General features: G+C 26.0%; 1 protein-coding gene across 6 annotated transcripts in view; it reads left to right on the forward strand.

The window, feature by feature from the left end:
* Positions 1–12,216, forward strand: part of LOC127280959 (muscle calcium channel subunit alpha-1) — a 50,618-nt gene that overhangs the window by 22,398 nt on the left and 16,004 nt on the right. For 4 of the 6 annotated variants that reach the window (XM_051304394.1, XM_051304440.1, XM_051304431.1 and 1 more), the window contains 15 exons: positions 725–888; positions 1,176–1,278; positions 1,797–1,942; positions 2,051–2,124; positions 2,214–2,365; positions 2,461–2,578; positions 2,885–2,977; positions 3,080–3,200; positions 4,037–4,128; positions 4,932–5,104; positions 5,266–5,378; positions 6,418–6,535; positions 6,631–6,927; positions 7,032–7,119; positions 7,731–7,838. In XM_051304394.1, coding sequence (XP_051160351.1) covers positions 725–888; positions 1,176–1,278; positions 1,797–1,942; positions 2,051–2,124; positions 2,214–2,365; positions 2,461–2,578; positions 2,885–2,977; positions 3,080–3,200; positions 4,037–4,128; positions 4,932–5,104; positions 5,266–5,378; positions 6,418–6,535; positions 6,631–6,927; positions 7,032–7,119; positions 7,731–7,838 — 1,960 coding nt within the window. Of the gene's footprint in view, positions 1–724; positions 889–1,175; positions 1,279–1,796; positions 1,943–2,050; positions 2,125–2,213; positions 2,366–2,460; positions 2,579–2,884; positions 2,978–3,079; positions 3,201–4,036; positions 4,129–4,931; positions 5,105–5,265; positions 5,379–6,417; positions 6,536–6,630; positions 6,928–7,031; positions 7,120–7,730; positions 7,839–11,739; positions 11,848–12,216 lie in introns of all 6 variants that reach the window. The other 2 variants (XM_051304402.1, XM_051304423.1) reach the window with 2 other exon arrangements.

Genomic DNA, 12,216 nt, shown 5'->3' on the forward strand with positions numbered 1-12,216 from the left:
TAAATAAATTGAGAAATAATTTATAGCTAGTTTATTAAAAATATTAAGAATTTCGCGAATAATTAAATAACAAGAACATATCTAGTACGTTTATCTATGAATTCAATCTTTTTATCTATCTATCTATATCTAAAATATTAATATTAGAGGTGCTTAAGAATTGATAAAGCATTGTAAGATAATTTTGATAACACTTTGAAACGTATGTAGTTTGTAAGATTTTACTTACCACCAAACCACAAACACGAAGACTGCATTGCTTATATGAAATTTCCCTTGTTAGACAAGAATGTGATTTCTGTAGTCAGAATTATTGTCTATAAATATTATAATTACAAAAGAGATATTATTACCTTATTCATCTGGAAAAAAATGCATATATATTTACATTAAAATTATTATTATTATTATTATTATTATTCTATTTAGGGAGAAAAGTATTTAATTTATTTTTTATTAAATAAAAATTCATTATAATTGAAAAATTTTATGTATTTATTGAGAAAAATGATATTTTTTTTGACAATTTTTAATAATTTCAATATATAAGTTGTGAATGGAAAAGCTTTATTATTTTCTAGAATGAAAATAATATAATATTAATTTCTGGAGCTTTTTCTTGGTTGAAAAGGTTCGTTAGTTTGAAGATTGAAAATATGGGTAACTAAAGAGTAATAAATTGTTTTATTATTAATTGAAAATACATTGTCGGATTTATGAACAGAGAGTTTTCCAAGGAGAGAGAAAAGGCAAAAGCTCGAGGTGATTTTCATAAGCTAAGGGAAAAACAACAGATAGAGGACGATCTCCGGGGGTATCTGGATTGGATAACACAGGCAGAGGATATCGAACCAGAAGCCGATGAGCCACAGATGCAGGATGGAAAATGTAAGTGATGCTTTAAAATAAAACAACTCAATAAGAATGAAATTTTCTTGTCACATAAGAAATCTTAGTATCTCAATGGGTAAAAAGACTTCTGTTTCAATAAGAAATTCGATCATTGATATCTTGACAATTCGAATTTACAAATTTGTTCTTTTGTAATTTTTACATTTTTCAAATTCTAAATTGAAACTTTGGAATTTTTTTTTAATAAGTGTTGTTAGATTTCTTCAAAGGTATTTATGGAAAAATCAATTACTTATTTAATTATATGTTTAATTAATATTTAGCAAAGCAGCAGAATGAAATGGAGAGTACAGATCAACTCGAGGGCGAGGAGGATGGTGTTCAACAAGAATCATTGTGGAAACGAAAGAAACGAGACTTGGAAAGGTAAAGAGAAAATAATTAAGGAGAAAAATTTTCGTAAGATCAGACAGCGTTTGTCTCAATTTTCTAGAGACTTGACTTGAAAAGTTTCTTTTCATTTCAACGTGTTGTAAATTAAACTAGATTTTAATTTCATCATAAAATATTTAATAAAGTAAGGAAAAAAATTTTAATGAAATGCTTATTTAAAAATGAGAAATTAAATGTTTATTTCGAATTCAACTTTGTATATTTATTTTATTTTTTACTCAAACTCTTTAAATACTATTTTAAACTATCTTTTTATATTATCCAGTTCGTTAACAATTTTTCAATGAGAATTCATTAAAAAGTATATAGAAAAACTCAAGTGGAAAATAACTTTTTAGGTCAGACAAATCTTATATCTTTTATAGGTATTTATAAATTGAAACAAATTTCAGTTTCAGTGTCGATTAAAACTTTTAAAACGTTACTTACTTTTGAAAGTTAAATAATTTTAAGTACTTTTTAATGTAGTTTATGGTATATATTATTTTCAGAGCGAACAGGCGCATGAGAAGAGCCTGCAGGAAGGCTGTGAAGTCTCAAGTTTTCTACTGGTTAATTATAATTTTAGTATTTTTAAATACCGGAGTCTTAGCGACTGAACATTATCATCAACCTGATTGGCTGGATGAATTTCAAGGTTTGAACCCGTGAAAATTATTTTATATTAAAATATTAAAACTTCTTCTAAAAGAATTCTTTTTTTAATTTTTAAAATTTACTACATATGTTTTTAATATTTTTACAGAAATTACAAACATATTCTTCATCGCCCTTTTTTCTATGGAAATGATGTTAAAGATTTATAGTTTAGGCTTTCAGGTATGTGATAATTAAAAACTATAAATATTTATATTTATAAATTTAATTTATAAAGGAATTTATCTAAAATTTGACATCTTTATGTTTAGGGTTATTTTGTATCACTTTTCAATCGATTCGATTGCTTTGTGGTTATCGGGTCCATTAGCGAAATGATACTGACTAGAACACATGTGATGCCACCACTTGGAGTTTCGGTACTTCGATGTGTTCGGTTACTCAGGGTGTTCAAGGTCACAAAGTAAGTTGAAGTTGTGTCTCGAAATTGCATTATAATAAAATAATTTAATTTTTTAAGTTTCCATATAATATTTTTTTGTTTCTAATCTGTTTCAGATATTGGAGATCTCTTTCAAATTTAGTAGCATCTTTGTTAAATTCGATACAATCGATTGCATCTCTATTGCTTCTTCTCTTCTTATTCATTGTTATTTTCGCTTTACTAGGGATGCAGGTACGTAACTGAATATTTTTATTGGCGCTTTTTGTTTATTATAAACATATATATATATATATATATATATATATGTGTGTGTTAGTAAAAGAGAAATAACAAATTTCACAACAAATTTGTTATACTCTCATGGTAATAATTTTGCACTCTAAAAAAAGATCTATTTTAAAAAAGTATTTTAAATAATATAAAATATTATTTTCTATACGAATAATTAAAAAAATAAAATAAAAAAATTAATCATTTTCTCAATAAAAACTTATGCGAATGAAACAAAAATAATCCAAGTTAATATATTTGTAACAGGTATTTGGAGGAAAATTTAATTTCAATGATATGGATGACAAACCTCGACAAAATTTTGATTGCTTTTGGCAAAGTCTCCTAACAGTGTTTCAGGTATCATTTTAATAATTTCTTTAAAAAAAATTATAGATTCTTTTTTGTCGTTTCTCGGCAAAAAAATTAATAGTGAAAAATATGTAAAAAATTTTGTTTTAGATTTTAACAGGTGAAGACTGGAATACTGTTATGTACACGGGAATTTTAGCTTATGGTGGAGTTGCTAGTTCAGGTGTAATTGCGTGCGCGTACTTCATTATCCTCTTCATCTGCGGTAATTGTATCCTTTTAAAAAATTTTTTTTTTTTTTATAAATTTACTATTGACCATTTTTCAGTGAAATAATTTAATTAAATCTTTTCATTTTGCGCATTTTAATAATTTTTTATTTTATATTAAATTTTTATAACTAAATTAAAATTGCTTTAGCTAATATTTTAAATATTTGAACAGTAATAATTAACATTAGTTTTGTGAACAATTAAAATTTGTTGAATTAAAAGTAATGTCTATATAAAATGTTGAAATTCAAAATGAAACTCTAAGTAAAATGAAAAAAAAATACATTGTTAATGTTTTATTCTGCATTTAATTGCTAGTATTTTTTTATCACAGATTATAATTCTATAATGAGTGTTCCAGTTTTGCATTTTCATAAAAAATGTTTTCCCCTGTTTGCCTGTATTCAAATGACGACTATCGTATTTACAAGAGAGTGAAAGAGAGATAAGTAACTCAAGCTGAATAGCATTGTACTTTTATTGATATATAACTACTAGGTAGGTCACACGTGTAGAGGATTCGTGCGAATTTAATGTGTTGTTGAATGCGACGCTATATAATGACATTTGAAGCTCTTATGAATTAATTAGAAATTTCTCATCATTCAATTTTAAAAACTCTTCTTCTTAATCTTTCTTCACGCTCTATTCGATTTTCAGCTTTTTCATTTTCTATTAAATTCCGTAATTATTGATTTACTAAATTATTTTTCAAAATTATAGAATAATTATATTATAGAATAATAAATAATAAAATTTTATTTAATTTTTGTTAAATTTAGAATTATATTTGTTCAGAGATATTTTTGTAGTTTTCCTTGATTAACAAAATCAGATATACTTCTCAACGTTTTCTTGGCCATCGCAGTGGACAATCTTGCGGATGCTGAATCCTTAACAGCAATAGAGAAAGAGGCTGAGGAGGAGGTGAGTTTCTCTTGAATTTTTTAGTACATGGAGATCAATCAATTATCTATACCTAGAAATCCGTCTCCTGAGTAGTCAAAAAATTGTTTTTTATCTTCTATTTTTTTTGTAATTTTATGTAAAGAGAAAAATTCATTGGGCTTTTGTTCATTCGCACTTTCGTCTTTTATTATATTTCCTGGTAACATACTTTTTGACATGTGTTCATAATTAAATTGTTATCCTTAGAAGTAGAAAGTGTTGACATATTTTTAAAATAAAAATGTTCCAATTTTATTGAATAGTAAAAGAAGGAAATTGTTGAGAAAAATTGTTTATATTTAGAACTTTTTAACAATAGATCCTGTGATATATTTTTTTTAATTAATTACATTTAAAATTATAAAAAAATGAAAAAATTTTATTTCAATTATTTTATTTGAGAAATTGGGTTAGAAAAACATATTTCACTTTATTCATCAGGGAATCAAATGAAAAACGAAGAAACACATTTTTTACAATAGAAGTGGTCAGTAAATTAGGTCATTTACGTGACTTTTAATAATGGAACATTCCCTTTAATCTTTTCACTGGTCGAGTTCGATAATAGGGTCATGGTGTGCTTGATACATTGCATTCTAAGAGGAATTTTAACAACTTTAACAATTGATAATAAAAAAATATATACACAAATTTTTAAAAACATTAATTTTTTTTAACATTTTTTTTATTAAATTATATATTAAGAATTTCTAGAAAATTATTTGAGAATTTTTTGAAAATAGTTTTAATTAATTAAAAATATTGTTTTCTTTTACCAAAAGGCAGAGAAACATAAATCCCGTAGTCCATCACCAGGCCACGATGAAATTAGTGGTGATCCAGGTGATGATGGAGGTGATATAACCGAAGGTGAAGATGATGGTGGAGAAACAAGTCTTGAGCAAGATCCAAATGAAACTATGGACGATTATGAGGCAGCTTTAGATACTGAAAAGTAAGTTAACTAAGGACAGAATTAAAAAATTCAGAAATTAACCAAAGAAATTAAATTTTCATTATAACATTTATATGAAACAAATTTCCAATTTAAAATAATGTTAAATTCTTTATTAACTGAAAAATGTGTTATCAATAGTATTATTGTATTTATTCTAGTTCTGAAAAAGGAGATGACATGAACAGCAGAGGTAAAGTTCGTTTAAACATTGACTCTGACGAGGAAGATCTTGACGTAGAAGATGAAGAAGATGATCAAACCGAAATGCATGGTAAGAATTTTTGTTTTTTTTTATCTTTTATTTCTATAACGAGCATAAAAAATTAATTTATTAATTTTTTATTTATAGTTATTATTTCTTTAATAAGTAGAAGTTTCTAGATAATTTGATCAATTGAGAATTTTATTAATGTCACTTATTTAATTAGAATACATTAATTTTCAATTATTGAAATCTATAATTATTGGAAAAATTTCAATATTACTCATTAATAGATTCATTCATTCATTCATTGACAGATTTTATTGATTAATTAATAATTAATAAACTATTATGAGAATCATTTGAACTTCTGTTGACATACATGTCACAATTTTCATTTCTATCATTCAGTTGATGTTAATTTTTTTTTTTTTAACTTAATTAGAAAATTCATTATTAATGGTAAAAGAAAATCATGTTATAAATTGAAATTGCTCAATATAATAATTTTATTGCAATTCTTCTAATACTAATTAATATAATTATAATTTATTTAATTTATCGATAATAAACATTTATTATCGAAATGAGCTGAAAGTGATGAGGACGAATGTTGAACTTTATAAATGATTTGTTGATGGTTCCATATTTAAATTCCGTTTTCCTTGCAATATAATATGCTGGAAGCAAAATTTCTTCGTGGATGTGCACACACAAAATGAATCTCTCACACTACACAGGTTAAATCGATCTCGACGTTAATTAAGAATCGCAGCCGAAGCGTGAGTAGGTGACCGCACCCTGCACGGTCCCGTAATGTTAATTAAGAATCATACTCGAAAAAATACAAACAGCCAGTACTAATCAAATATTCTCTTTGTATATATACTATATGTGTAACTAACTATCGGCAAGCTTTTCAGGGAAATGTCAATAAATCTTTTTAAAAAGACAGGAAATTCGTTTAGTTTCCGGAAACACAGCAATACTCAAGGATATTGCTATATAGCCAATGATATCGACTGACTGAAAGATCAGCTCAAACTTAATAAAGTTCCGCTTGAGAAATCGCGTTGACCAAGAAAAAATAAAATTCTATTTTTTCTAGATGGAATCGATGGAGAAGTGTCAGCGAGGCCAAGACGAATGTCAGAATTTAACATGGCAACGAAAACTCAACCAATTCCTCCCGGTAGTGCGTTCTTTATTTTTTCTCAAAAAAGCAGGTAAGTAAATTTATTGTTAAAATTTTTTAAAAATAATATTTTACGTATAATGTATAATTAAGTGAAAATAAAAATGTGCTATAAAATCGTTTCAGATTTCGAATCTTCTGTCATTGGGTTTGCAATCATAGTTATTTTGGTAATGTGATTTTGGTCTGCATTATGATTTCGTCAGCAATGCTGGCTGCCGAGGACCCTTTGAAATCAACATCACCGAGAAATCTGATTCTCAATTATTTTGATTACTTCTTCACCACCGTGTTCACAATTGAAATTTGCTTGAAAATGATATCTTATGGAGCTTTTATACACGACGGCGCTTTTTGCAGATCGGCCTTCAATCTTCTTGATCTTCTTGTCGTCTGTGTATCTCTTATTTCCATAGTTTACAGGTAATATTCATAATTATGTAAATAATGTTTCAAATTAGTATTAAAAAAATTTGTTAAAAAAAAGTATTTTTTATAATATTTCTATTTTTAATTATTATTCGCAGCTCTGGGGCTATATCATTTGTGAAAATCTTGAGGGTGCTACGAGTTTTGAGGCCGTTACGAGCAATCAATCGTGCCAAAGGCTTGAAGGTATTTATCTTTTCTTTTTACTTTTCTTTCTGAAATCTTCAACTTTAAACAAACTTGACAAAATTCAAACTTCTATAAGAGCAAAAAAGAAAGAAAAAAACACTTCAAACCGAATTAGGGTCATGAAATTTTTTTCAATTTCTTTTCACTTTACTTTCTAATTTTTGACATTAAAATATTAATTCACAAGAAGAAAAAATTTTCAAACTATTTATCACTCATTTAGAATTCAAGTTGTTCACAAAACTTTCAGTTGATTTAAAAAAGAGAGGACAATTTTTTTTATTGCCATTAAGTATAATAAAGTTTTATCTCCCCTGAAATTTATTCATAAAGTTCTCCTAGATAAAGATTGAGGAATTGTATAGAAATCGTGACAAGTAGGATAAATATATTTTCATAATATTAGAGTAAATAAGGAAAAAAAATTCAAATTAGAATCTAATTAATTAGAAAAATATTTTTAATTTGAAAAAAGTATTTAAATTTATAATGAGGAAAAAAAATTGAACAAATGTAAAAATGATTAGAAAAAAGCAGAACTGGTCTTTTTGGAAAAAATAAGAAATTGGAAAATCTTTATTTTAAAAATAATTAATGTTGAAACCTAGCACGTAGTTCAGTGCGTCATCGTAGCGGTAAAGACTATCGGAAATATAGTCCTCGTCACCAGCCTCCTGCAGTTCGTGTTCGCCGTCATTGGCGTTCAGCTCTTTAAGGTAGGATTCCAGGTCCTTGAACGGTCCTGACTTCCTTGGACTTTTAATAGTTCATTATAGAGTGTCGTATTTTTACCCCCCACCCTATATACTATATAAATACAAAAGTCTTTTTCTTTTTTTTTCATTTTTATTACAAATAAAACGACAATAAACAACCGTCATTCATATAATGCAATACTACCAAAATATAATCACCAAAAAATCACTGTAAATCATCACCTACCACAAAAAGCCATCTCTGATTGCTCAATACTGTTTGATATTTATTCAAAATTTCAAATTTAATTTTTATTCCATTTTTTAATTTTTTTTATAATACTTTTGAAATTTTACTTTGAATTTTGGCCAATATAATATTTTATTCAAATGATTGTCCTTTTGGTTGGAATTGTTACTAAAAATACGTTTTAGCTTTTTACTAATTTTTTATTATTTTTACGTTTAATTTTTGGTTTGAATTGGTCATTATTTTAAATAATAATGTAAACGAGCCATATGTTAGGAATGAGAAACAAAAAAAAAAAAATTTAATAAATATCAAAAAGCTTGAGCGCCATGACGGCTTTGTTTTTTTGTTGTCAATGCACCTTTGGGTTACCCTTTTTTTTCTTTGTCGAAAACTGTTTTGCGAATGGGTTTCTTGTCTTGTCCCTCTCCCTGACCATTTTAAAACACAATTAATATTTCCACTAATTTCAAAGTTTTTTTCTCATATATCTTTTTTTCGATTTTTTATCATGTGTCTCGCACAATTTTATTATTATAACTCACAATAGACGCCAATATTGTATTTGTCCAAAATACTAACATGCACTTAAAAAATTTTTATGTATAAAACAATAAATTGTCTACTGTCTACAATTTAGAACTTTATTTTAATACTGTAACTTGAAAATCGATTAAATTTTCTCTACCTGTGAAAAATGACTTATTTTGATTAGTTTCAGAAAATTTAGTCGAATCTGAAAAATTTTAATTATAAATTTTGATGTATAATAATTAATCTCAAACTGATTATAAATTTTAAATATTAAAATTTTTTTAAAAATTGGGTCAATTTAAATGAATGATTGAAGGAATAAAATTTGAATTGTTATTTCGAGGGTGATTGGAGGAGAGGAGACAGAAAACCAATTCGCAGTAAAATCAGCCGAAATTAATCTCTTAAATGAACGGATAGAATAGGGATTTGAGAAAATTATTTATTATAAATATAGAGTTTATTTATTATTTATTATAAATGTTTAATCGTCAAATACTCCTCTAAATAAATAATAATTTCATTAAAAAATTCTTAATATTTATCTTGTACACTGAAAAATAATTTAGTTTTATTTAAATAATCATTTCTTTGTCTATTATCAAATATAATTTTATTTGAACCAAATAAAAATCAATTTTTTATTTGAGTCATTTTTATTGACTCAAAAAATAATTATTTGTTACAAATAAACATTTATTTGATAACATTCAAGTAAATAATTAGATTTGAATAAAAAATAAATTTTTTCTCTTCTATATTTATAAAAAGAAAAACAATTGATTTTCTTTCATTACAATAAATGTAGATTGTTCCACGCTTGGAAGAAACAACTTGAAAGTACTTTAAACGTCACAACTTTGTTTTTCTCTGAAACAATCACACATCCCTTTTGTCACCCACATTCTCTTTCAACCACCTAGCCTGTCGCGTGTGAATGAGCTGAGAAACAAAACAAGGCTTCGTGATTGAGGCTCCTCTTCGTAGAAGGATGCCATCAGATTGCATGCTTTGCCAGCTGAGCGTTACAGTGGTGTGCTGCTATTAACAAGAGACTATTTGACTATTACCAACTATCTCTATTATAGTCCCATTATTCACTTTTTAAAGAGTATAGTGCGAAACGAAATTCAAAAATCATCTCTTTATATATCTAAAATCTCTTTAAATCGACAATTTAATCTCTTTTTTTTTCATTTTTAGCAAATATTTGAATATTTTAATATAAATCGAAAAGAAAGAGTTAATTAAATAAGAGTAATTAAATTTAGGATTTGTTTTAATTTAATTTAATTTTTTCAAAGTGGAAAAGAAAATCATTTTTCTATATAATACAAGGATCTCATTCGCAGACTCTTTTCAACATTGAGTATTAATTTTTTTTCCAATTTACAATAATAATTCATTTTCGTTATCCTTTATTGTGGATTTATTTTCAAAAATAAAGACCGCAGATTTTTAAATAAAAATTTGTTCAGTACAAAAAACCAGTTCAGGAGAATTTAATTACGCTGACATATAAATAGTTTAGAGTATAATTCGATAAACATTGATTTCTCAAATATGTAAAACTTGCAGAAAGTTTTAAATATATTTTATCGTGTATGATTAATTTATTAAAAAGGGGGAAAAATGCATAAACCAATAAGCTAATAAAATAAAAATAGTTTGCAACTGATGTTCACATTGAAACTTCATTTACAAAAAGTTCATTTTTAGATATTTTTTCTTGATTACAGCAATATTTGACAATTCTATTCTTTCCTTCCTGACAAATTAAATGTGGAATATTCATTTCATGGATAATTTACTTCATTAAAATGAACCATGTCTAATAAAAATAATAATAATTATTATTATTATAATTATATCATTTTTGGTGATTAATAATATTATTCATAGTCGTGTTTTAGTTGAAATCAATGGTGTTCTAGTTAAGTGGTGTCTTAGTTAGATTTTTATGCTCATAGAACGAAAATGATCAATATATAGTTTTTAAGTCGTCGTTAGTTAGCAATTAGAATGTTGTTTTTAGAAAAAAAAAACACATGCAGATACACTATATAAACGTTTAAATGAAATATCGTTTAGATCAAAGTATTTTAATTATAAGTTTCCTTAAACTATTTTTTATTTTGGCTGCAAAGTTTTCCATGAAGCGGGAGGGTTCTGAAAAGAAATTAGCAACTAATTAATCAATTACTTTCTAATTTATTAATTAACTTTTCATTTTATATATAAATGAAATATAAAATTTTATTCACATTTATAAATTTTTGCTATAACTTCATATTTAAAATTAATTTCTTTGTCTCTAACAAGTAACCAATATAATTCACAAAAGTATTTAATATAATTGGATTAGAGTTTTAATATATATATCAGTTTTTATTAACAAGAGTCGTTTTTATATTAAAATGTTAATATTCTTTAAAAAGAAAATTAAATTCGGAACCCTTTAGGTGCATTGAAATGGAAAAAAAAGTAACATTGTACTGATGGGTTGGATGGATGGCGAGGGCTTAGTTCTTAAATCAGGACTCGACAAAAGGCAAAAGTAAAAAAACAAAATAAAGAAAACAAATTGTAAAATCAAGGCTATAACTTTTTACAAGTTAAAAAAGACGAACTCAAGAATACGGAGGAAATTAGATATAGGAGTGCAAACTGCAGAAATATATTGTCCAACTTTCTCTTAAGTGTATCTGAAGATCCAGTAATAACTCATTCCCTAAGATAATTCATTGAAATTTTCCTTGGAATTATCTGACACTTTTTATAATAATAAAAATAAAATAAAAATGGAGAAACAAAAAAAAAATTGATAATTATATTCAACTATATAAAATTCATTAAGACAATGGGATTCGAAAGCTTCGGGTATTCCTAAAAAAAAGTGTCACGAATTTCTTTGGAAAATAAAATAAATTCCAAATGTTTCCAGAAAATTCTTAACAAGTCAGCCCTTAAACTCATTTACTCAGCCCTTTGTAGGAATGAAAGAGTGTCCTTTTAATTAATGCTATGCTGTTTTTTCTTTTTTTTTTTTTGTTTTGTTTCTATTTCTCTTATCGACCCGTGTGCACCCTGCTCTGCTCGTTCGCCCTGCTCACCTGCCCTGACCTGAACTACGTGAAGTACGTAGTCAAGTGTGTGATTGTTGCCATTAAAACGATTGGCAACATTATGTTGGTCACCTATCTCCTACAGTTCATGTTTGCTGTTATCGGGGTACAGCTGTTCAAGGTAAAGGTCCAATTAGATGATGCTGATGTTGTACTTACTTTTCTCAAAAAAAAAAAAAAACAAAACAAAAAAACAAAAAAAAATTTTCTGAATCAAAATGAAAAATGTTCAAGTTGTGCCTTTTTTTGAACATTTATTTTAAACGATAGTACTGTATTAGTAATTTCATTATTCCTTAATTAATTACAATTCTTAATTACTTAATTAAGTAAAAATAGTTTAAACGATCATTGATTGATAATTAAAATTGATTTAATAAAAAATTAATTAATTAAAATATAAAATTATTGTTATTTATTAACTACTTGTTAAATAGTCCTTGATCAAAGAATTTTTATAATTTAAGAAAAATCAGGAATTTTGAATAAA

The sequence above is a fragment of the Leptopilina boulardi genome, unplaced genomic scaffold, assembly GCF_019393585.1.
Source record: "Leptopilina boulardi isolate dan_hultmark-lab unplaced genomic scaffold, ZJU_Lbou_2.1 LbouV2_112, whole genome shotgun sequence".
Taxonomy (NCBI): Eukaryota; Metazoa; Arthropoda; class Insecta; order Hymenoptera; family Figitidae; genus Leptopilina; species Leptopilina boulardi.